Here is a 26,037-nt window from a genome sequence, read left to right as displayed (position 1 = left end):
CGGGGCCATCCTTCTACAGGCAGTAATTGAAATCTGAACAAGATGAAACACGTCAAAGAAGGGAGCTATTTGATCGATAGAATATTACACAAAAAAACTCAAAGGGGTCGGTTTTTGTACAAAATATGAGGACCGATTTACTGAAAACCCCATACTGAAATAAGTCATAATCAATGATCAAACAGCCAAAGACGAACAGATTCATAACTGAATTGCATTAACTCTCGAATTAAGTCACCCAACCTCATTTCCTTCATATCAGTATCGTTAGCAAATCCTCGAGTATATGCGACCTCCTACTTTGGCAGCCAAAGATTAGCAGTAGTCGGAAACATCGTGCAGACGCAGCTTACAAAGTCATTCTGCTCTTATAACTCATGCATCAATCTTCATGATTTTCTGGAACAAGGGCACCAAACCTCACATTCGCTACCACAACATTCTCATCAGCAAAAAGTGATTTGATGACTGCAGGAGTTTGGAGTGGCCGCCGGCCAGTCATCCGAGGGTATACATCTTCTAGGAAGTAATAAGCATGTCCAGCTGCCATACCCTGGACAGTCAGTGTTCTACAAAGTTAGAACATATTGCAAGCATAATTACTCAAATATCGAAAACACTATAAAGCATAATCAATGATCAAACACGATGATTCAGTCAAGAAGTCAACCTAAATGGGATGCATTAGCAGGATAATGAAAATTTGAGAGTGCTAGAAGCAGGCAAGCAACAATTGAGATACTTACCAGAAGATCAACCCAGGGACTGCTACCCACAAGTATGGAGAAGCCCAAAAGAACCTGCAGACATGCATATATTCAGATTGTGGATGAAACAAAAACATTTTCATTCCACTGAAGATGATGCTATTTTTTCCTCCTTTTTTCCATTCAAAGAGAATTCCATGTGTGAACAGAAAGATAAGAAATAGGTAACAATGGCCAAGTATTCATCAATGGGAAAACAGAAGCCTCATGGACCAATAGCATAAACAGGAGCATCTCCATTTCCATCACTACCACATTTCACATATACACCAATATGACCCTTGCCTTCATCCTTCATTTCTATTTTAATTAGAAAACGAAAGAAATCCGATGTCATAAGAACAGAGAAAATTATTGATGTATATTATTCTATCTATAAGCTTGTTTTCAAATGACATGGATTTATTTTGTGCATTCAAGAACACATCTGAAAGATATATAGCTATAAGTCCAAGTTCAAAGGATGGAAACTTGCATCTCACAAGTAAATGTGTTAGAAATCATGGGTTCTATCATTCAATCACAAGAACGAATAAAGAATAGAGAGAGAACATGGTGGCTGCAGAAAACCTCAATTAGGGTTTACGGTATCTGGCGGTATCTGGCTTATCATTATATATAGGTTGGTACAAATATTAGGGTAGAAGAATACCCCATTACACAACAAGCAAAATTACAATAGATCATTAATGAACATGTGATCCGAGATCCAAACCCAGTCATGAATGACGACTCCTTTTCATCCTCCCTCAAGTTGTATATGATTTTGAACCATGAACAACTTGCCTTTTAACATCCAAAATCGGTCCTCGATAAGCCCTTTTGTAAACAAGTCAACAACTTGATCAGCAGTCCGAACGAATTCGGGTTCAATTTCCTTCTCTTCGACCTTCTGACTTACAAAATTTTGATCAATTTCAATATGCTTGGCACGACTGCGGTAGATAGGATTAAACGACATATTGATGGCACTTTGATTGTCATGTAAGAGAATACATCTAGATATGGATTCTCCTACTTCCGTCAACAGGTGTCTAATCCATGTTACTGCGGCTGTAGTAGCTTCCATTGATCTATATTTGGCTTCTGTGTTGGACATGGCAATGACTCTTTTTCCTATTGCTCCATGAGACAAGATTTAGGCAAATGAAAACACAATATCCTGATACTGACCTGCGCTCATCTGGATCTCTTGCCCAGTCTGCATCTGTGTAAACAAGAAGTTCATGCATGTGATGCTCATTCATACTCTTTCTGTACAGAAGACCATCCCCAATAGTTCCCTTCAAATATCGAAGAATGCGTTTAACAACTTCCATATACCCAATATGTGGTTCATGCATGAACTGAGATACCTGATTGACTGAATAAACAATATCAGGGCGAGTGAAGATGAGATATTGAAGCATCCCTACTATCCTACGATACCCTATAGGGTCCTCATATAAATCTCCATCTTGGTAGTTGAGTATCTGATGAAGTACACTAGGTGTGCTTAGAGGCTTGCAATCTTTCGCACCAGAACATCAATGGTATGTTAAAAATGTAATCCTTTTGTACGTATATATTAGTATATATATAGAGATACATATACATATATACTAATATATATATTTATTTTAGTCTTAATACCCGAAAAGGGTATTTTTGTAATTTCCCTTTTTATGCATATTCCACTTAGGAATATGATTGTAATTCTTTTTTTCCTTTTTATCTTTTTTATTTGCTTTTATTTTTTATTTATTTGTGGTTTTCGTGCCACATTAGGAGGCTCCCCAAAAGAGTCGTTGGGGAGCCCCCAACAGTCACAATTGTGATCGTTGGGGGCTCCCAACGACTCCTTTGGGAGCCCCCAAGGTGGCTCCCTCTTGAGGTGTGTATATAGGGGTGTTCCCCCTTGTATTTATGTAAGGCTTGAGAGTCTCAAACTTCTCTCCTTTTATTCAATACATTCGTATTACATGCATTTGTGCATGTTTGCATTATTTTATGCTTTTTGCGTATTTGCTCAAGTGTTCTTTGAGTGCCTTTGTGCACATCTTTTGTGAAGTACTAGTGCTTGTATGCATATTGTCTCTTCATAGACATTTTTACATGGTATCAAAGCTTGGTCAAAGATTGAAGATCGTGTGATTCTTCGTTTTTTGGGTACCTCGAAAAACATGCCTTTGACTTCTTGGAGATTGGAGTGGGGGCTTCTCTTTCTTCAATATTTTGGAAGTTTCCTACATCAAGTAAGACCTTAAATTTTATTATGGTACATGATTTTTTCTTTATTCTCTCCTCTCTAATGGGCGAAAAAGACTCTCACTTCTCTCTTGGCTTCAAGTTGAATGACTCAAAGTATCATGTTTGGGCCGGGAACATGGAAGCTCACATAAAAGGTAAAGGTCTTTGGGGGTACGTTCTTGGTTCTATACCAGAACCCGAACCAAAGATTACTTTGGTAGAGAAAGGTGAAATTAAAATTCTCGAAGGAGAAAAAAGTAGAGCTCTTGAAGAATATTCCAAGAAACATGAGGAATGGGAAATAAAAATTTTCAAGATTCTTTCTTGGATTTTTTCATCGGTAGGAACTAAGATCAATGCCAATATTATTAAATTCAAGAAAGCATCCAAAGCTTAGCATTATCTTGAGAAAATGTACACGTCAAGAGACTTGTCTCACAAGTACTATCTCCAAAAAAGGGCTTTGACCCTTCAACAAAATGAAATGTCTATAAGAGAATATTTTGCGAAATTATCATCCATATGAGATGAACTCGTCATGCTTGAGCCTAAATGGAGTGGAGAAGCCATTGAGCTTAGGTACAAACAATTGGAAGATGACCATTTTTTTTTATTTTTTGAATGGGCTTAGGCCCGAGTTCGAGCAAATTCCGTCCGCTCTTCTCTCCTCTTTTGTTTCCCCCTCGCTTGAAGATGTCCTTACAAAGCTTAGTGGGGAGGAAACGTGTATGAATACTTGCAAAAACAATCTGAGTGTTCTTGCAACTTCAACTAATGAAGAAAGTGATGTCATTAATGTCGTTTCAAGACCGGAGAACAATGTTCGAACTTATAAGCCTCTTCACTTCAAAAATCAAAATCAAGGATCAAGTGGTCAAGAAGGAAGAAAGGACTATAGTAAAATTGTGTGCCATTTTTGTAAAGAACCGAGGTACATCAAACCTGTTTGCCCAAAATGGAAAAAGTTGCTTGCCATGGCAACCACATCTCAAAAAGAAGAAAACGTGACTCCCTCAAATGAAACTCTTTCTCTACATCGGATCATGGAAGCACTTCAACCACTTCTTAAGGGAGTTGTTTCTGGAGCCGCTACATCTACCTACTCTTCCCTTGGTAAGACCTCTTGGCACTTAGATTGGGGTGCCTCTTTTCATATGTCCCCCAACATATGTTCTTTATCCGATTTTTTAAAGAATTCATCACCATCTTTTGTTTCAATTACCGATGGCACTTCTCTTGAAATTAAAGGAACTGAAAATTTTGAAGAAAAAGATTTTTTTATTCCTAAAATTAGATTTATTCCAAAACTAAATTTAAACTTGCGTTCTGTCTCTCAACTCTCGGACCATGGATGTGATATAAAATTCTCATCTAATAAATGTTGGATACAGGATCGCCAGTCCAGGAAATTGATTAGGGAAGGCTCTAGAAAAGGATATCTTTACTATGTAGACTTTCTTCAAATTCCAAAAGATTCTTTTTGTAATGTGTTACATCACAAAGACATTAATGTATGGCACAAAAGACTTGGGCATCCCATTGTCAAAAAAAAATTGTATCTTCCGCTTGCCAAACACTTATGTAAAGAAAATTTTGTTTGTAATGATTGCACACTTGGAAAAATGAGAAGATTGCCATATTATCAAAGATCCATGTTTACTTCAAAACCTTTTGAACTTGTCCATTCAGATTTTTGGGGACCGGCACCCATTATTTCAAAAGGAGGGTTCTCCTATTATGTGATATTTGTGGATGATTTCTCTAGATTTACCTAGATATATTTCCTCAAATATAAACACGAGGTTTTTGCAACATTTAAATCTTCTCATATGATGATTCAGAATCAATTTGATGAAAAAAAAAAAATTCTTAGAACCGATTCTGGTGGAGAATATCTTTCAAATGATTTTAAAAGTTATCTTGAGAAATATAAGATAATTCATCAAAAATCTTGTCTTAAAACAGCCCAACAAAATGGTTTGATCGAAAGAAAACATAGGCACATTATTGAGACAACCAGGACCCTACTTATTTCCCAAAACATCCAAAAAAGATTTTGGGCCGAAGTTGCCCTTGCATCTGTCTATCTTATCAATCGTCTTCCATCCAAAAACTTGGGTAAAATTTCACCATTTGAAATTTTGTATAAAAGAGATCCTGATTATAGTAGGTTAAGGGTTTTTGGGTGCAAATGTTCTATTTTGACAGATAAAAATGATAAACTTTCTCCTAAGGCCATTCCATGTGCCTTCCTTGGGTATTCCGAGACTCAAAAAGGATTTTGGTGCTATGAAATCAAGAATAATAAGTTATATGTGTTTAGAAATGTAAGCTTTTTAGAAAATGTTAGTAGTTTTGAAAAAACTGAATCTCATGAGGAAAATATGGATTATTCTTTTTTATTTGATCTTTTGTCAAGGGATGATGACAACAGTGATAAGGAATATGATTACAAGTAGAAGAAAATGTCCATCCTCCTTAGCCTCTTATCTATCATGAGGCAGATGATAGATCCTCTAGGTAACCGGTTGTATACAAACATAGAGACCAAAAGTAGTTTTAAAAGTGCTATAGAAAAATATAGTGAGCCTAGTGAAACTATCACTTTGGGTGAAAGTTCTCAAAGAACTGAGAGAAATAGGAGACCTCCTTCTAGATTCATATCTTATGACTCATTTTCTCCCAAACATAGAGCGTGCCTTAGTGCCATACACTCATACGTTGAGCCCAAATTTTTTGAAGAAGCCAAAAAGATGAATGAATGGGTAGAAGCCATGAAAAATGAACTAAGAGCTCTTAGGAAAGCTAAAACATGGAGTTTCAGGATCTTCCTAAAGGAAAGAAAAGTATAGGATGTAGGTGGGTTTTTAAAGTCAAGACCAAGAGTAATGGAACTCTTGAAAGATATAAGGTGCGTCTAGTTGCTAAGGGATATGGGCAAGAATATGGGGTAGACTATGATGAAACGTTTGCCCTCGTTGCTCGAATGGTTAGAGTTAGATGTCTTATTACCATCGCATCAATTAAAAAATGAAATATTTATCAAATGGACGTTTAAAATGCTTTCTTAAATGGAGATTTAAATGAAGAAGTTTATATGACTGCTCCTCCTGGAATGGATTGCCCTAATGGTAAAGTTCTCCGTTTATGAAAATCTCTTTATGGTCTAAAACAAGTTCTCAAAGCTTGGTATGACCGATTTAACAGTTTAATGATAGAAAATGGATTTGTCTCATGCTATACTGACACTGCCTTATTTGTAAAGAAATTTGATAAAGGAATTATTATTTTGCTGCTATATGTTGATGACATGTTAATTACAGGTGATAATACCAAGGGAATTAAAAAAATTAAGACTGCGCTAGCTGAAAATTTTGAAATGTCAAACTTAGGTTTCCTGACATACTTTCTGGCTGCTTTCTCTCATAGAGGATATTTTTTATCCCAAACTAAGCATGCTTGTGAGATAATTGACAGGTCAGGCATTACTGATGACAAAATTTGTGAAACACCTGAAGTTGGATCCAAAATGAGGATCGATGATGAGATTATTTTGGACAATCCCACTCCTTACAGACAGTTGGTTGGGTCATTGATGTATCTTAGCATCACTAGGCCTGATATATCTCATGCAGTTCACATTGCAAGTCAATTCCAACATGCTCCTACATCGGTTCACATGAGTGCATTCCTTCGAATCATCCAATATATAAAGGGAACAACAAATAAGGGAGTATTTCTTTCCTCGTCCTTTGAATTAAATTTAATTGTGTATACTGCCTCTGATTGGAGAGGTGACCTTAATAATCGTCACCCCACCACTGGTTTCTGTATCTTTTTAGGTGAATCACTGGTCTCTTGGAGGTGTAAGAAGCAACAAAAGGTCTTTTTGTCCTCCATCGAAGCTGAGTATAGAGCCATGACATCCACAACCATGAAAATAGTATGGATTCGGCGTCTGCTAGAAGATATGGGAGTTCATATTCTAGAACCAACAAAGTTATGTTGTGACAATAAGAGTGCGATATACATTGCCAAAAATCACACCTTTCATGAGTGCACGAAGCACACAGAGATGGACTACCACTATGTTTGGGAAGAATATTTAAAAAGAATCATCGATCTACCATATGCGACAACAGAGTATCAACTAGCGGACTTCTTCACTAAGGCGCTTTGCTCCCATCATTTTTATTTTCTTTTGGGCAAACTTGCGGTTATCGCACCGTAAGTTTGAGGGGAGTGTTAAAAATATAATCCTTTTATACGTATATATTAGTATATATATAGAGATAAGTATACATACATATATATATATATACATATGTATACGTATCTATATATATACTAATATATATATTTATTTTAGTCTTAATACCTGAAAAGGGTATTTTTGTAATTTTCCTTTTTATGCATATTCCACTTAGGAATATGATTGTAATTCTTTTTTTTTCCTTTTTATCTTTTTCATTTTCATTTTTTTATTTTTTATTTATTTGTGGTTTACGTGCCACATTGGGAGGCTCCCCAAAAGAGTCGTTGGGGGCTCCCAACGACTCCTTTAGGAGCCCCCAAGGTGGCTCCAACGACTCCTTTGGGAGCCCCCAAGGTGGCTCCCTCTTGAGGTGTATATATAGGGGTGTTCCCCCTTGTATTTATGTAAGGCTTGAGAGTCTCAAGCTTCTCTCATTTTATTCAATACATTCGTATTACATGCATTTGTGCATGTTTGCATTATTTTACGCTTTTTGCGTATTTGCTCAAGTGTTCTTTAAGTGCCTTTGTGCACATCTTTTGTGAAGTATTAGTGCTTGTATGCATATTGTCTCTTCGTATACATTTTTACATGGTATACTTATGTTGGGTGAGTGTCATGCCTTCAGTAGTCCTGTCGACTTCTACTCCAAGAAAATATTGCAATTTACCAAGATCCTTCATCTTGAACCTGTGGTTCAGGAGTTCTTTGACCTGCTCAATATGTTCATTAGAGTTACCTATAATGATAATGTCATCTACATATATCAATAACAGGGTAATTGTATCTTTGTATTTGAATATGAAAAGAAAATGATCAAGAAGAGACCGATTAAAGTCATATTTCTCTACTTCAAGAGAAAATGTCAAACCAAGATCGAGATATGCCTGCTTCAAACCATATATAGCTCTCTTTAACCTGCACGCATATTCTTTGGAGTTCCCTTCTGCGTACCTAGTGGGATGCTCCATGTACACTTCTTCAGAGTTCCACGAAGAAATGCATTTTTCACATCCAGTTGACTGATAGTTCACTGATGCTCAATAGCCAATGATAGTATGATGCAAATAGTTCTCATTTTCACAACGGGATTGAAGGTCTCATCGTAGTCTTGTCCTTGCTCCTGTGTGAAGCCCTTGGCAACCAGTCTAACCTTATATCACTCAATAGTACCATCCGACTTATACTTTATTTTATACACCCACTTTGACCCAACCACATTCCGATCATGTGGTCTGGGAACAATATCTCAAGTGACACATTCATGAAGGGCCTCCATTTCTTCATTCATAGCTTCAATCCATCTCTTAGAATTTGTTGCTTGATAAAATGTTGTTGGTTGATATTCCTTACCTAAAGAGGTTAAGAAGAATTGAAAATCCATGAAGAAATTCTCATAACTAACCCACCTATCAATAGGATGTCGAGAGCGAGTAGATCTTCTGGGAGCAGAGGAATCAACAGAAAAAGAATTCATCTCCTGATCAGAGTTGGGGAGGGTCTCTTTCTCACGTCGAGAGTAAACAATGCCTTTATACCTTTCAGGAGCCAAGAGTGGTTCTGAAATCGCATTGTCCTGAGTCTTTTGGGCAACATCAGACATGTTTTCCTCATCTCTTTGATTACATTATGAAGGGCAAACATTATCAACGCTAGAAAAGAGATCAAAATTCAACCAGGGGTGATAAACTTCAGTTTCAGGAGAAGTGTTAGCATTGTGGTCAAAATTTAATTCATTAAATACAACATTCCTGGATATTTTGATACGCTTACTCATGGGATCATAACATTTGTATCCTTTATAATCATCAACGTACCCCACAAATCTGCACTTCAAGGCCTTATCTTGAAGCTTGTGGTGCATTGAACTGTCAACATGAACATAACACACACCCGAATACACACAAATCATGATAACTTGGATGAACACCATGCAAAGAAAATTAGAGTGATTTGTTTTTCAAGATATTCATGGGCAATCGATTTATGATATGGACCGTTGAATGGAAAGCTTCTGCCCAGAAAGTAACTGAAAGGTTACTATCATGCATCATGCTCATTGCACTCTCGATAATATGGCGATGCTTCCGTTCAGCAATCTCATTCTATTGAGGTGTATGAGGGCAAGACACCCGCCTACTTATTCCATTAGTTTGGAGAAAATTAATAAAGTCATTTAAAGAGAAATCACCCCCTCCATCACAGTGGAAACAAAGGATATTATCAGAGAAGTGATTTTGAACAAAAGAATGAAAATTCTGAAATAACTTGAAGGTTTCAGATTTACATTTCATAAAAACTAGCTATCAACAAAGATGAGATAATATCGAATGTCAGACATAGAAGGAACTGGAGTCGGACCCCAAAAATCAGAACAGATAATTTCAAACGGTCTTGAAGCTCTTTCATTAATAGAATGAAAAGGGAGAACATAGACTCTTACACTGAAGACAACTAGAACATTTTTTATCATTGACACTTAAACTTAGACTTGACTTAGGAATAAGACTGCTTGAAACAAGCTTTTCAATAAAACGACTACTACAATGACCCAGACGACCATGCCAAAGATTCGGCTCAATATATTCAGAAAGATTAAAAACACTCTCAGGAGGAACTGAAGAAGATGTGAGCTTCAAGGTGGGAGCAACATGTTGAACACGAGTGGAAGGATTCTCTTGGAACACGTACATATTCCCTTGACGTTTTCCTTCAGCGAACGTTTCTCTCGTGTGAAGATCCTTGACACGAACAGAAAAGAGAGTAAACTCAACTGAAGCACTAATATCATCTACATGCTTAAAGACAAAAACAATATTTTTCTTGATATTAGGAGCACGAATGACATTTGAAAGAGCGAGTGAAGAGTTGGACATAGGGATGACAAAATTTCCAATGTGAGAAATATGGTGATGAGATCCATCTCCAGAAATTGTACTATTTCTACCAACATAAGGAACAAGATTTAGGAGCTTAACAGCATCACCAGTAACATGAGTAGCTGCTCTAGAATCAACATACCAAGTGCCTGGATCATTCTGTTTCAGATTCAAGTCAGTCAAGGCAGATAATAACTCTTTGACTTCTCCACTATTCTTTAATTTATTTGTTCTCTTTCTTGTCTCTGATTGCTTTCCTCTATTTTGAGGATTAAACCAACACTTAGCTTTGATGTGCCCCTTTTTGTTACATAGAAAGCAAGTGGATATTGTCCGTTGCCTCTGCAAATTAGGAGGAATATTGGGTGTAGGCAATATTCCACGAGCTCCTTGTACATTCCTCTCTTGACTGCTTCTTTCCCGAGATTCATACCTGCCATGTCCTCGACCATAAGTAACTCTTGTGGCAAGAACGTCTTGTGCTCCAATGTGAGTGTGAGTATTTTCAAGGAATCCCTTCAAAGTCATCTCATATTGTAAGAGTTTAGCACGACGATCTTCAAAAGCAGGTAAGTCTGGTAAACACAATAAAGAAGTAACCATCATATGATAATCGGGTCCCAGCCCGCTCAAAGTTTGTTGCACCATATTTTTGTCACTGACCGCACAACCCATGATGGCCAACTGATCTATGATAGTCTTCATTTTGTTGAAGTACTCCATGATAGTCATGAAATCCTTTCTCAACATTTGAAACTCTTTCTTTAAAAATATAACTCTGAATTGAGAAACTTAAGAATACGTCAGAACAAGTCGGTGCCATAACTGCATGGCTGAGCAATCATCTGGGATTGCCATTAAGAATATGTTTGAACAAGTCGGTGCCATAACTGCATGGTTGAGCAATCATCTGAGATTGCCACAAGCACCTCCTGTGACAGAGTAGAAGTCATGTAGGCAACCAAAGCCTGATCTCGCTTCATTCAGGATATGTACTATGGATTTCTAACAAAGGTAATAGAAGTGTAACTCTCTTCATTCTTTCCTTCTTGTGATATGAACTCTAAAGGAACAAGAACATAGTCATCCAGATGTCCAGAAAGATCCTGACTTCTTATGAATGAGATGATTTGTCTCTTCCAGGTTAGGAAATTAGAATTGTTCAGTTTCTCGTATACAAGTTGACTAAGAAAGTTGGAAGGAAGACCAGATTGAGAAGAGGAAAATGAATCCATAGTCGATTGAAGACGAAAACAAGAAACAAGAAAAAACTAAAAGGAAGAAAGAGTCAAAACCGCGTAGCAATTTGCTAAAGAACACCGCAAATTATGTAGCGATTTGCTGAAGGACACTGTAAATCGCATAGCAATTTGCTAAAGAATACCTTAAATCATCAAGCGATTTGCCTCTTTTTTTTAAATAACGATATGCAGATCCGAGGCAGAAAATCAGGCGATGCAGTAAAATCTGTTCTGAATGAAGTTAACCAATAAGAGGCACGTTATTGAAAATAATGTGTTTTTATTTTCAGAATGGCAAGGAAAGAGACAGAAGTTCCAAAGGATGAATCTGATCCAAAAAAGATTCAAAGATAATATCAATCAATTAAAAACAGATCTGAGTTCACGTTTAGATCAGAATCTGATCTGACATTAATTTGAAAACGCTGAGAAAACAAGACTGACGTGATTTCAACTCTTGAAATCACACAAAGATCAAATGTGATCGTGCGTGATTATCAAAACTGCTATTGGAGAAGATCGTTTTCAGCAATGAGAAAAGAAGAACAGAAAAGCAGAGAAAAGAAATAGATGAAAAGAAAAGTCCACATGAACAAATCCAAAACTTGGATTTTAGAAGAAAAGAAACATGTTAACTTGAATAGATTTAAGATTGGGTTTAAGAACAAGAGAATAAAATGGAGAATAGATGAAATCGAATTGAGAGATACCTTAGAAAGAGACAGAGAAACTCAGCTTAAAGCTCATAAGAAGGACACGGTCTTCAAGATTGGATCTTCTGCTCTGATACCATGTTAGAAATCATGGGTTTTGCCATTCAATCACAAGAACGAATAAAGAATAGAGAGAGAGAACGTGGTGGATGCAGAAAACCCCAATTAAGGTCTGCGGTATCTGGCTTATCATTATATATAGGCTGGTACAAATATTACGGCACGACAATACCCATTACACAACAAGCAAAATTACAATAGGCCATTAATGAACATGTGACTAAGTAAACTCGAGTTGGGTCTGTGATCCGAGATCCAAACCCAGTCATGAATGATGACTCCTTTTCAAAATGAACATCCGACTCGGTCATCTATCAACTTGTTAAAATGTATTGATTCATATTGTTAAGATTTTTTTTGTTTCTGAAAGGAAAGCTGGGGTTAGGCATATCCCCACCAGTTACACAACATACCATTTGGTTTTGAGCTTGCAACGTCGACGTAGACATCTCAAGTAGTCAATTTATGCAAAGTTTGTGTAATTTTTCTGCTTGTAATTAAATTTAATATATTAAACAATTCAATTTCCTTTATTTCAAATTCCAATTCATTCCTTATGATGCCCATGAATACAACACCTGGATAACCCATTCAATCTGGAGATTATAATGACACTCCATGATATTCACGAATACAACACTAAGTGCTAATAATATCTTTAACATGGTAATTATCTAAAGGCCCCAGGTCCAGCCCAAAGCCCCATTAACCATAGTTGGCCAACCCTGCAATTCGACTCGGGAATCGCCCGAGTCAGATCAGATTGCCAGCTTAATGGGGACGCCAATTCAACCCAATCTTGGTTTAACCAGAATCGGGTGTGAATCGGCTTGGAATCGCCCGACTCAACGACAAGTCAGTCCTGAATTATCCGATTTTGGACTGAGACATCGTGTACCAATTTGGCACAGAGTCTCTGAGTCGGTTCGGTTTTTTAATCGATTCACCAGATATGAAACATTATAAAACATCATTTTTTTATCGAGAAGTCTCTTCCAGACTTCCTCTCCTCAAAGGCTCAAACCCTAGCAGGCCAGCAGAAGCAGGCGACCGCCATCCGCCGTCGACAGCCACCATCGACCGCCGACAACCAGGTCTCTCTCTCTCTGCTTCGCTCACTGAAGCGAGACCACCAACAACAACAACAACAACCAACAAAGAAAATCATTCTGGGTCTTCCACATGAATCCTTCTCCTCCAATCATTTCTATCCAATGTCATGTCCTCGGTGAGGTTCAAAGCATGCATATCCTTTCCTATCATCTCCATCCAAGTCTTCCTAGGCCTACCCCGACCTCTTTTAACTAATATATTTTCCCATTTCTTCATCCTTCTAACTGAAGCGAGACCCTTCTTTGAAAATTAAAAATTTCAAGTATGCTTCTTTATTTCTTTATAGTTTATACTCTAGTTTATTTAATATTCTGCTATATTATGCATTAACCATTAATTGCATTTTATGATTTTCAATTGTTAATGTATATTGCATAATGCTCTTAGAAATTATTAGACATTACAAATGTAGTTATTACTAGTTTTACTTGTTTTACAGTTAGACTTATGAGCAGCTTAATTATTCATTTCATTATTGCTCTTATCAATGTGCAGCTATGATTATTATTTTACTTTTTATGCCGATATTTTGTAGTTTTTGTTCTTTGATGCTTTGATTTAATGGATTTGTTGCTTGGAGTTTGATTATTTGCATCTGCATTGTAGAAAACATAGTGTTATATTCAATATTTAAAGTATTATGTAAAAAAAACAATTAAAAATTTAGGTCCCGAGTCAGCGAGTCAAGAGTCGGGTGATCCGAGTCCAAATCACGGGTTTGCCAACTATGCCATAAACCTTTTATAAGGTATGTGAAGACACAAACAAGCAACACATAGGGCTCATTTGTTTTAGCTGAAATGGTGGGAAAATGGGCCATTTCTCACCCTGCGCAAAACAAATACCTTTCATGTGGTTCCCAGTGGGTCTGGTCATGTTCATAAACTTCCCCTGCCCCTGGGGGAAGCATTTCCCCTCGATGACATGAAATTATTTGGTAAAAAGCGTCTTTTGTATAAAAGATCTTTCCTGCATGTCAAAGAGGGCCAGAGAACAAGTTGAAAGCCAGACTCATCAGAGACATCAATCAACAATCTGTTAAGGAGATTGACAAGATCCATCCAATCTGCAATTCATTATCAAGAGACATCTACAAAAGTGAATCCACCATCCTAGTTGATAATGAATGATAAAGAGCCTCTACATTACTAGACTGCCCTCCAAATTGAATTTGAAGCATACAAACGGAAAGACAGATTGGATGGGAACATTCCTCAGCCAGGACTCCCCATAATAATGAGAATAGAAAATGAGGGTCCAGCCTTCACATAAGCCAGAATCCTTTGCCATTATCTGGCTAGAAGCCACTGCCACAGTGCTATCGAAGATGGTCATTGTTAAACAAGATCTGGAAGGTAATGCAAGGTAGATTCAGTTGTAGAATCCTCAAATTGCCTTATCTATCTAGAGTTATACAAACATCAATAGAGAATGCCTATACTTTAAAGAAAAACCTTAAGCACCGCACTAAATAATGGCACTCCAATGGGTTTAGCTCAATGCAGCTCTTTGTTTAAAAGGAAGGCAAGTGAATACAAGCTCTAGTAAGCACAATAAAACATTTTTTAAGGAAGAAAAATGAAGAAGCTATCTCTCTTCATTATAAATATTTATGTAAACTCGTAATCTAATAATCAAGTAGCCTCCAGACAAAGGCAATCCCAAAACATGACTAGGACTACATATCAATCACTTAAGAACTCCAACCCAATATTCTAGAAAACTTTCCTGACAATTTTAACATTTTATAAGTAACCATTCTTCATTAAATAAGAAAGTACATACAAAATTCAAATAGATTATCGTTGTAATGGCCTTAACAAACTAACAAGAAAGATTCACCCAACATAACTAAAGTGTGTTCACAAGTAATCATCAGGTCTTGGAAAGTAGCTCAAAGGTCGCCAGCTCTATTGTCAGAACACATGACATGAACAACTGACCTGAGACTAATGGTTATGCTGTTGAATTTGCTACACAAGTTAAAAAACTATGAACCAGCATGTTCTTCATCCCTTACATTGATTGCAAGTGAAATTCAAAATTCCAATAACAATGTAAAATGGAAAATAACTCCGCCTGTGTATAACTGTTTAGTTATACACTGCCGGTCCCAAGCCCAGATAAAGGAGGAGGGTTGCAGTAGGCCAATGACAGTCAGCATAAAAACTTAGTCATACCCTATGAATATGAACCAATATGAGAATTTCGTTGGGGCGTTCCCTACTGAGCGACGCATTGTACTCCATAGGCCCGGAGGCAGTGATAAATGGGCAAGGGTTGCTAGGTCGTCGCCCGGAAGCGACGCGTCACACCGGCGCCCGAGTGTGGTGTCAAATAGGCATGGGTTTCCTCACTTTGTTAGACGGGTGGGGGTAAAGAACTTAGTCCAAGACCATAAAATTAGGTTAGCCGCTTGGAACATAGGGTCTTTAACTGGTAAGTTGGTAGAGTTAGTAGATGTTATGTGTAGGAGAAAGATTGATATTTTATGTCTACAAGAGACCAAATTGGTAGGTGAGAAGGCAAAAGTCATAGAACCTTGGGGATATAAGATTTGCTATACAGGAATAAATAGAAATAGGAATGGAGTAGGGATTGTTATGAGTCGTGAGTTTATAGATAATGTAGTTGAGGTCCGTAGGAAGGGTGATAGGATTTTACTTATTAAATTAGTATTAGGTACGGATATTATTAATATTATTAGTGTTTATGCACCTCAAGTAGGTTTAGATGATTCCATTAAGCGTCAATTTTGGGAAGATTTAGCTGGAGTAGTACAAGGGATATCTTATGGAGAAAAGCTTTTCATCGACGGTGACCTTAATGGACATGTAGGCATTAGTAGGGATGGATTTGAGAGTATCCATGGAGGCTATGGTATAGGAGAAAGAAACGAAAGTGGAGAAAGGATTTTAAATTTTGGTTGGTCCTATGATATGATCTTAGCAAACACTTGGTTTAGGAAGAGGAAGTCTCACCTAGTAACATTTAAAAGTGGGGTTAATACGAGTCAGATAAATTTTTTCCTACTTAGAAAGAGAGATAGGGGTTGTTGCAACGATTGTAAGGTTTTACCGGGAGGAAGTGTAGCTACACAACATAGAGTCTTAATTTTAGATCTTAGAATTAGACAATGCCGCAAAAGGGATAGATATAGGATAGATCCTAGAATTAAGTGGTGGGCACTGAAAGAAGCTAAACAAAGAATGTTTGTAGAACAGGTAGTTAAGAAAGTTGATTGGTGTCTCGAGGAGGATTCAGTATCAATGTGGAATAAGATAGCGGGTGGCATGAGAAAGGTGGCTAAGGAGGTATTGGGTGAGTCTAAAGGCGGTGCACCGTTAGGTAAGGATACATCATGGTAGAACGAGGATGTCAAATTAGCTATTAAAGTTAAAAGAGAGTGTTATAGAAATCTAAGTAAGAGTCGTGATAATGAGAATTTGGAGAAGTATATGATAGCAAAGAAAGAAGCTAAAAAAGTAGTTCGAAACGCAAGAGATAAGGTATATAAGGAGGTTTATAACAAGTTGGATACCAAAAGAGAGCGGGAAGGATATTTATAGGCTTGCAAAGATGAGAGATAGGAAATCGAGGGATCTGGGTATAGTTAGATGTATCAAACATGAAACACAAAGGGTTTTAGTCAAAGATGAGGAGATTAAGGAGAGATAGAAAGATTATTTTGATAAGCTATTTAATGAAAGTCATGCTCAGGATCTTGGAGACTTGTCCATTCCTTTTCATGAGATGAATTGTGACTTCATGCGCAAGATTCAAAAGAAAGAAATTGCAGAGGCTTTGAAGAAAATGAAATCAAGAAGGGCAGTTGGCCTAGATGGTATACCTATTGAGGCTTGGAAATGCTTGGGAGAGAAAGATTTAGAATGGTTGACAAATCTTTTTAACACGATTTGGCGGACAAATAAGATGTCTAATAAGTGGAGGAAGAGTACTTTGGTGCCTTTATATAGGAATAAGGGTGATATACAAGATTGCACAAACTATCGTGGTATAAAACTCATGAGTCATACTATGAAACTTTGAGAGAGGGTGATTGAGTCTAGGTTGAGGAAGGTTGTCATGATATTGGAGAATCAATTTGGTTTTATGCCTGGAAGATCAACTATGGAAGCTATAGATCTTCTTAGACAACTTATTGAGAGAAATAGAGAGAGGAACAAAGATTTGCATATAGTTTTTATTGATTTGGAGAAGGCATACGATAGAGTACCTAGGGACGTTCTCTAGTGAACAATGATGAAAAAAAGTGTTTCTCTCAAGTACATTAGTATAATTAAGGATATGTATGAAGGAGTAGTAACCAATGTCCGCACTTGTGGAGGGGTGACAACCAATTTTCCTATAACGGTTGGCTTACATTAAGGATTTGCTTTAAGCCCTTTCCTATTTGCTATAGTGATGGATGAGCTTACGAGATCAATTCAAGAAAATGTGCCATGGTGCATGTTGTTTGTTGATGATATTGTTTTGATTGATGAGTCTAGAGCTGGGGTTAATGCTAAGTTAGAATTATGGAGACAGACATTGGAAGCAAGAAGTTTTAAGTTGAGTAAGAGTAAGACAAAATATATGGAATGTCGGTTTAGTAAGCAACGAAGTAGTGATGGGAGTGTAGTGAAGCTTGGTGAGCAAGAAATACCGGTGGATGACTGTTTCAAATATTTGGGATCTATCATTCAAAAGTATGGAGAAATTGATGGAGATGTAAATCATAGGATAAAGGTTGGGTGGATGAAATGGAAAAGTGCAACTGGAGTGTTGTGCGATCGTAGAATGCCATTGCGGTTGAAGGGAAAGTTTTATAGGACGACTATTAGGCCCGCTTTACTATATGGTACAGAATGTTGGGCTGCTAAGAGACATCATATTCAAAAAATGAGTGTAGCTGAGATGCGTATGCTTAGATGGATGTGTGGAAATACAATAAAAGATAAGATTCAAAACAAGGAGATACATAAGAAGGTAGGCGTTGCACCCATTGAAAATAAGATGAGAGAGAATCGTTTATGGTGGTTTGGACATATTCGACGAAGGCCTAATGATGCTCCAGTTAGAAGGATGGAGAAATGGGAAAATATATTAGTTAAAAGAGGTCGGGGTAGGCCTAGGAAGACTTAGATGGAGATGATAGGAAAGGATATGAATGCTTTGAACCTCACCGAGGACATGGCATTGGATAGAATTGATTGGAGGAGAAGGATTAATGTGGAAGACCCAGAATGATTTTCGTTGTTGGTTCATATCGCCGACCCCAATTGTTTTGGGATGAAGGCGTAGTTGTTGTTGAATGTAAAATGGAAAATGAAGGCTCAAAAGTTCATGTCTTCATTTGATGTAAGACACAATCTGCAGCTAAGGTTTACAAAAGGAAAATCTTAATGATTATATGCATGATAAAATTCATGGTGCATCAGTTTCTACCACATTCACTATTCCAGTAAATCCACAGAAATGGAACTCACCCAAGGAAGATAAGGAGCTGTAAATGTAAAAAGACCCAAGAAGCTCATGTGAATAAACGGATTTCTCTTGCTCCAGACATACACCTGCAAACCCAAAAATCAGAAACAAAAAAAAAACTCAAATTTTCAAGACAAAGCAAGATGGAGAACTTTAATACCAATCACATTAATCCTAATCAGCTTTAAAAAGAAGCATATGATTGATAGCTCTAGAAAGAGAAACCCATAAAACACGAGGCTTGTCGAAGAAACTGACCATCATGAATGTCAAGGAATTGCTGAGGAAGAAAATTCTTGCAAAAGATGCGGACACATAGGGTATCATGCCACCAACAAGTACAATTCCAGTCAAGACAGATGCTCCAAATAACAGCATGTAAAAGAAATCTGCCGAGCGTCCCCTGAATGAATTTTCTTCAAGGAGTTTGCAATATCGAGCAAGGAAAAACATGTGGAAAAGGAAGTCCAAGTCTGCAGAATCCATATAAGAAAAAGTTCAATATCTCCACTTTCGAATTATAAATCAAGCGCCCTCACACTCGCACACAACAGAAAAAAGGGAAAAAAGACAACTGCAATCACTATATGGTTTTTGTGCAACAGCATCCATAATTGCAATTTCCCCTAAACTGAAAAACAAACCCACACAAAGATGTACTGAAAAAGGAGAAATTTAAGAAATAAGAAACTCCAGAAGAACTCGGCCCATGAAAAACAAGCAAAGCAATATCGTGAAAAAAAAAAAACGAAACGATAAAAGGGACAGGGCATAAGATCAGAAACCAAACTAATTTGGGGAAGAAGAAATTTAAATGCATGTCCAAAGAAAAATATTCCCAAGAATGAAACATATCCTTTAACAAAAACGGAAAACTCGGAGTACAGAAATTTAGAAACAGAGGGAATCAAAATTACCCATCTTCCGGAAGTAGAAGAAATTGGTGATTAGGCGCCAGAACTCATATTGCTTCACGATCCGGCTGGGGTTCAGGTACAAGTTATACGGAGATATAATCTGAACCAAATTAAAAAGAAAAAAAAAACAGCATCACTAAATGAACCAAAAAAGGAATGATCAACGAGAGAGACGTAGAGATCAAAAAAAAAAAGAAACGAATTTCCCATCATGGACGAAAGCCAGGACCCCATCAAATCGAAACCAAATCAGAGGAGGATGGTCATAACGGAACACCTCAAGGGAGCAGCCGACGGTGGTAACGATGGCGGCAGTGAGATAGGAGCGAGTGATGATGGGCATCTGTTTGTACCAATCCTCCACGGCCTGAGCCATTCTCAAGACAAATTGGGGAAAGGGAAAAAATTGAAAAGCCCTAACTCGGACGTCGAATGAGAATGGTGCCTAGTTTCTGCCACAAATAATATGTAGGGTACAAAATGCCCTCTTGAACTTTTCGTTCGGTGATTGGCAATGAGTAACAGTGATGATGTCATGTTAAGTGACGGAAATATCCCTCTTTCTGTCCAAAATGTCCTTCCATCTTTTTTGTCTTTTTAAACTTTACGAATAAGTTCTCATGTTTCAGGTATTTGAAATAGGCTGTAGGAGTTTTAAGAAATCCCTCGAATAAGCGCTTATGTTTGAAACCCATTCACTCAACCCGAGTATCCAACAATTCAATTCTTTCTTCATCTTGGCCTCATGTCGCTTTCTTTCACGAAGCGTGGCAGGTCTTAGGTAAAAGGGAGGTTAATTTTGATTTTTGAAAGGCCGACATATAACATGTTTTATTTGATCCTCCAAACGTAGCTGTTAGGCGTCCCTGACTCTCCGTTCACATTTTAGATAAAATGTTTGACCTTCTTTCATTCTCCATGAGGTTCTTTTTTCTTTTTGTTGACCAGCCGAAGCGAGGACGACCACCCTGCCTTAGCCCACCTCCCGTGCGCCAGTTGGGTTTGATCCAATGCTTCATGGAACCTGCAGTGATAGGTTTTTATTTTTTTTCAAAAAAAAAACATTGAGGATTTTAAGTAGCAATTAGGTGATACAATGTCAAATCAACTAATTAAGCACTCCGAAAATGATTTGGGCGAGTTATGATGCAAAATAGAGTTCTTAAAAAAACTAGGATTTTCTTAAGAGAAATCTCATTGCTACCTTTAATGGTTAGTGAGTGCATGGAAGGCCGACACAACTCTCACCACCAACCGACTTGACTACACTATTTCAGAAAAGAAAAAATATCAAGCAAAAAATGTTGGGTGTTGTTACGACTGAGGTAAAAGAAAAAGTAGAAACACTAAAATAAGAACAACTATCGACATCGATATGAGGTTTGTGAACGATCTCACAATTATAACGTTGATATGAAGAAAAAGGAATGCTCTTATAACCTTTGTAGGTGAGTGAGATTCCATGTGAACATACAATTACTTGCATTAAGTATGAGGACAAGCTAACAAAATATTACTGCAACAAATACTTCAAAGTTGATTCATATATAATAGCATATCATATATTCTCATTTTTTTTCGATAATGAATAGTTTTTCACACAACTTTCAATTGACTCTTATGTCAATCTATCCACCAAATGTGATATGTAAACCGAGATGACCTAATGTGATGAGAACGATAACAACATCAAAGGATGTTATGTCATACAAGTGTAGTATATGTGGTGAGATTGACCATAATAAATAGAATCATGCATGACAGTAAGTTTGATTACTTCTTAAAAAAACAAGGCAAACATAACATTGAATCCATAGGCAAAAAAAAGGGTCAATTAATTCAGTGCCTTTTTTTAAAAGAAAATAGAGGAGGACAAGAGACTTATTATGAAGAAGTTGCTATTGAAGAATTGTAAAACTTTTTTAATTGAATTGTTGTGTACATTTATTCATAAAGAAACATCAAATATTCTGTAAATGCATTGCTTTCTTTATAGTGTGATTGATATGTATAAATTTATTAAAAGTTACTTGTATTATTGTGATGATGATGATTCTTTATGATTATTGAAAGTTAATTGAATGTATTGGCCAAGTTTTTTAAATATATGAATATATTAGTAGTTGTTTGCAATGTATTTGAATGGATGAATGTTGTAGAAGGGTTATGATTGGATGTATTTGAAGGGATAAATTGAAAGATTTATATTATATTTTATACATAAATAACATATTTTAAATGATATAAATCATAAATGCATAATATTTTATACTATATCTGAATGTATAAGCCTATTGGTAGGTTCTGAAAGATGTTCACACTAGATTTTGCAAATTCTTTACATTCGCACAAGAACATCATCCAATTATTGGAAGGTTAATGAACAATGCAAACTTCATGAAATTTGCACAAGTTATTAAATTTTCAATTAGATGATGTTCACATATCAGAGTGAGTGAACATTCAAGCATTCGTGTAGATCTAAATGTGCTAACTTCAGGACATTAACCTTTCAATTAGATGATATTTACATATCAGAGTATGAGGACATCAGGATATTAGCATAGGTTAGAGTGTAAGAATGTCAGGACATTTACACATGTCATTAACTTTCTAATTAGAAGATGTTCACATATTAGAGTGTGTGAACATCAAGACATTCACATAGACATCATGTGAACCTCCTTTAACTAAAAACTCGCTTAAACTCAAAATGTATGCCTACAAATGTGTGTATGAAGTTCACAAATATATGTTGCGAAAGTCCATGACTTTGCAAATATGTGTTAATTAATGATCTCAATAAGTTCACGTCCAACAATTGCAGATGTCAAGACCTTCATGCAGTTGGTTGTATGTGAACCTTATTTAACTAAAAACTCTTTTAAGGTAAATACGTACGTACACAAATCTGTGTCCAAACTTCACAAACATATATTGTGATAGTCCCTAACTTGACAAATCTATGTTGATTAATGATCTTGGCAAGTTCACATCACAGAATTGCAAACATCATGACCTTTGCATAATTGATTGCATGCGAACCTCCTTTGACTAAAAACTCATTAAGGTCAAGTCATACGTCAGCAAATGTCTGTATGTACTTTGCATGTCAGAGTATATGATTGTCTAGCTATTCATGCAATTGATTAACCTTATGATTATATGATGTTTGCACAACAGATTATGTTAATGTCTTGACATTCACGTAGTTGATTAACCTTCTAATTTGAATATATTCACATGTAAATGTGTGTGAACATCATCTAATGATAGGTTAATCTCCTTGTTGTAAATGTCTACACTCTAGTGTGTGAATATCATCAAATTGGAATGTTAATATTAGAGTGTACAAATGTTTTGATGTTCGCATGCTCTGATGTGCAGAAGTTATAATTCAAACACAGTATAAAAGCATGTTATTTAAATAAAAACTGCTAATACATCCCGACATTTAGACATTCAAACATAGTATAAAAACATGTTATTTTCATAAAATGTCAACATATCTAGGCATTCAAACACAATATAAAAATATATTATTTACATAAAAATTATCAATACATCCAGACATTTAAACATAGTATAAAAAGTTGATCATAGCCAAACTGCTGAACCACTCGACTCGTCATTTAGTATTCAACTTCATTCAAGTTATGCAAGCAAATGTCATTTTCTTGTAAGCTATATGGCATTGACAACCACATCCACATCATCATTTTCATTTTCTCTGTAAGGGCACCACGATACCTATATAATGAAGTTTCATTCATTAACAAATAAGTATATTGTATTATTTATAAGATCTAGAACCACTTGCTTCGCATATACTTATATGTGTTTCGGTTAATACATGTAACTTTACACTCCAAAGGGACCTTCCTATGAGATGACCCTTCCCTCTTCTATCATTGTTCTATCTCTTATGTGACCAGCTCTACATAGTCATACGTAAACCCCATGCACCGGGTCACTTCTAAGGGTCATTTCAATAGATATGTGTTCTCATTTTAAAACTTACAAGAATCAATGCACAAATTAGTATATCAAGGATCACAAATTCATGTTTTCATCTAAATCAAATAAAATCAAATCAATGAATCAATTTTTGTACTTCTAACAAAACTAAAATATCGATAAAGTTTTTTCTTCCCTACTTCACTTGACTCAGACTTGCATATAGGTATGTAAGTGAAATTTCCCTACATGAAAATTCTTTAACACAATCTAGGTCTTGCACAAGTTGCACTTAGGATGCATGAATCATATTTCCACCAGTGTCAATGAAAGAACCGGTGCCAAAGAAATATAACAAGGATACCATAAACTCTTTGTTTAGTTTATAATTGTCCTTCCTTCCCACACAAGGCAATTTTTCTTTCAATCTTCTTGCTTTGTTGTTGTCATATGTCCTCATCAACCATGACAATTTCAGCCTATCACCTTCAAACACATTATCGATTGCTCCCAATAAAACTTCACATTCGTACTTGAAAATTTAAAATCAAAGTACATTTTTTGGCTCCTCATGCCACTTTAATCTTATAATGCATGTCATATCTTCTAAGGTGATGGTAAACTAAAAATCAAAGGGCTGAAACATGCTCAATGCATGATTCAAAACCACACTATAGAATCTACGAGACTATGACCAATAGTCTATGGTGCAACCTTTAGGAATCATCATAAGTGCATTTGATCCAATCAGTCCTTAGTATCCTCTGATAGCGTTAAGAATCATTTGTGTGCTTCGAACCAATATAACCAATGTGACAAGCACTGTGGATTCTTTGCTATTTGTGGTTGTAGAACTTGCAATGCCAATAAAATTTATTTGAAATTAGTCACATGTTATACATCAATCATTGAATATAACACTAAAATTCATTTTAGTAGACTAGTTGCAACTACATACATTAATAAGAATTCGCATGGTGTCTATCACATATCACATATCAATAATTGAATATAACACCAAAATTGATTCATTTTGGTGATTAAAATGAAGCATTCACAACACATACTACATATTGTACTTATTTTTTAAATATTAAGCTATCAATTGTCATAAAAAATATAATTAATTGAGAATCACAATTTCTATTTCAGTTATACAATTTCAATCACCAAAATGATGATTCTATTTTTAAATTAAAAGAATGATTAAAGTAGATAATATTAGTATTCTAACATAATGAAAACCACTTCAATTGTATAATCAAATCGAATGCTACTACTTTATGATTCTTATGCTTGGCATGTATGTGAAAATGACATTGAAATCATGAATTAGAGTGCCCAAAAATGGAGGCACGTAACCTTGAGATAGGTTAATTATGGTTGTGCGTGAATAACAATAGAATTAATTTAATAAAAGATTAAATATGAATATTATTTCTTTTGGTGCTTACAATGAGAAGATAGGTTTTAAGCACAAAAGGTTACTTATCCCCAATCATGGAGACAGGAGAAACCCCCACAGTAGTTGCGGGGTGGTAGGTGTATAATTTATGAGTGAAGTCTGATATATAAGGTTGGTGGAGTTAGGAGCTCTCTCTCGACAATGGTCATCCCTCACCTAACACATAAATAAGGTAAATAAAGGTCTACAATATAGCATAAAACTAGAAACTTATATCTAGATAATTGAATATAAATATCTATTGAATCTAGTTTCCAAGGTTTACAATCCATCAAAAAACTATAAATAAAGAACAATCTCTTTGACATAGCATCTAGAACTTAAGTGTAATAGTGTTGCATCTAGAACTGCACACGTCAACAAAATGATACTCACATGAAATTGAATACAAAGAAAGAAAGCAGTTACATGTAAACACATTTGAGGATATATGTGAATAGGCGAATAAAAGAGACACATAAATTCGAATACAAAAAAAGAAAGATGATACAAGTAAACACATTCAAGGATGCAAACTCACATGAAATCGAATACAAAAAAGTATATACAACCAAATTCAATGATACAAGTAACAAACGAGTAAAGGATACTCACATGAAATCAAATTACAAAAAGGAAAATGAATAGACTATTGAAAATGCAAAAATATATTAAAAATTATGACATTGTTCCATAGTCATATTTATAATATAAAATAAATAAAAGATAATCAACCAAATTTGAGAATAGAGGCATATCAAATTAAGGAACAAAAACTCACATAAAATTGAATTAAACAAAAAGCAGAATAGCCTAATGAATGTGCAAAATCAACTTGAGAACCATGCCATTGTTTCATAGAATAACTGATTTATATCACTGTTTCAAAAAATAATTGTTTCAATAGTTACAAGGAATGAAACTTGTGCTTATAAGAATATCGCATTGCCGATAATGTGTTGAATGCTAAAAAAC

At 36.0% G+C, this 26,037-nt stretch overlaps 1 protein-coding gene across 2 annotated transcripts; it reads right to left on the bottom strand.

The window, feature by feature from the left end:
- Window positions 1-53: 53 nt before the first annotated feature.
- LOC149844357 (derlin-2.2-like) lies at window positions 54-20,129 on the bottom strand. 2 transcript variants are annotated; one of them, XM_089994288.1, is made up of 6 exons: window positions 19,939-20,129; window positions 19,662-19,761; window positions 19,003-19,217; window positions 18,747-18,830; window positions 747-800; window positions 54-553 (listed from the first exon to the last, which is right to left on the bottom strand). In XM_089994288.1, exons 1-6 carry the CDS (start codon window positions 20,035-20,037, stop codon window positions 383-385), a joined length of 723 nt encoding a protein of 240 aa, XP_089850414.1. In that variant the 5' UTR covers window positions 20,038-20,129; the 3' UTR covers window positions 54-382. The 2 variants fall into 2 exon arrangements, with proteins under 2 accessions (XP_089850414.1, XP_089850415.1); XM_089994289.1 differs by lacking the exon at window positions 747-800.
- Between the last annotated feature and the right edge of the window lie 5,908 nt (window positions 20,130-26,037).

Source organism: Nuphar pumila, chromosome 2, assembly GCF_984573655.1.
Source record: "Nuphar pumila chromosome 2, dmNupPumi1.hap1.1, whole genome shotgun sequence".
NCBI lineage: Eukaryota > Viridiplantae > Streptophyta > Magnoliopsida > Nymphaeales > Nymphaeaceae > Nuphar > Nuphar pumila.
Note: the sequence above shows the minus strand (reverse complement) of the source record. Positions and strands in the feature narration are given on the sequence as shown.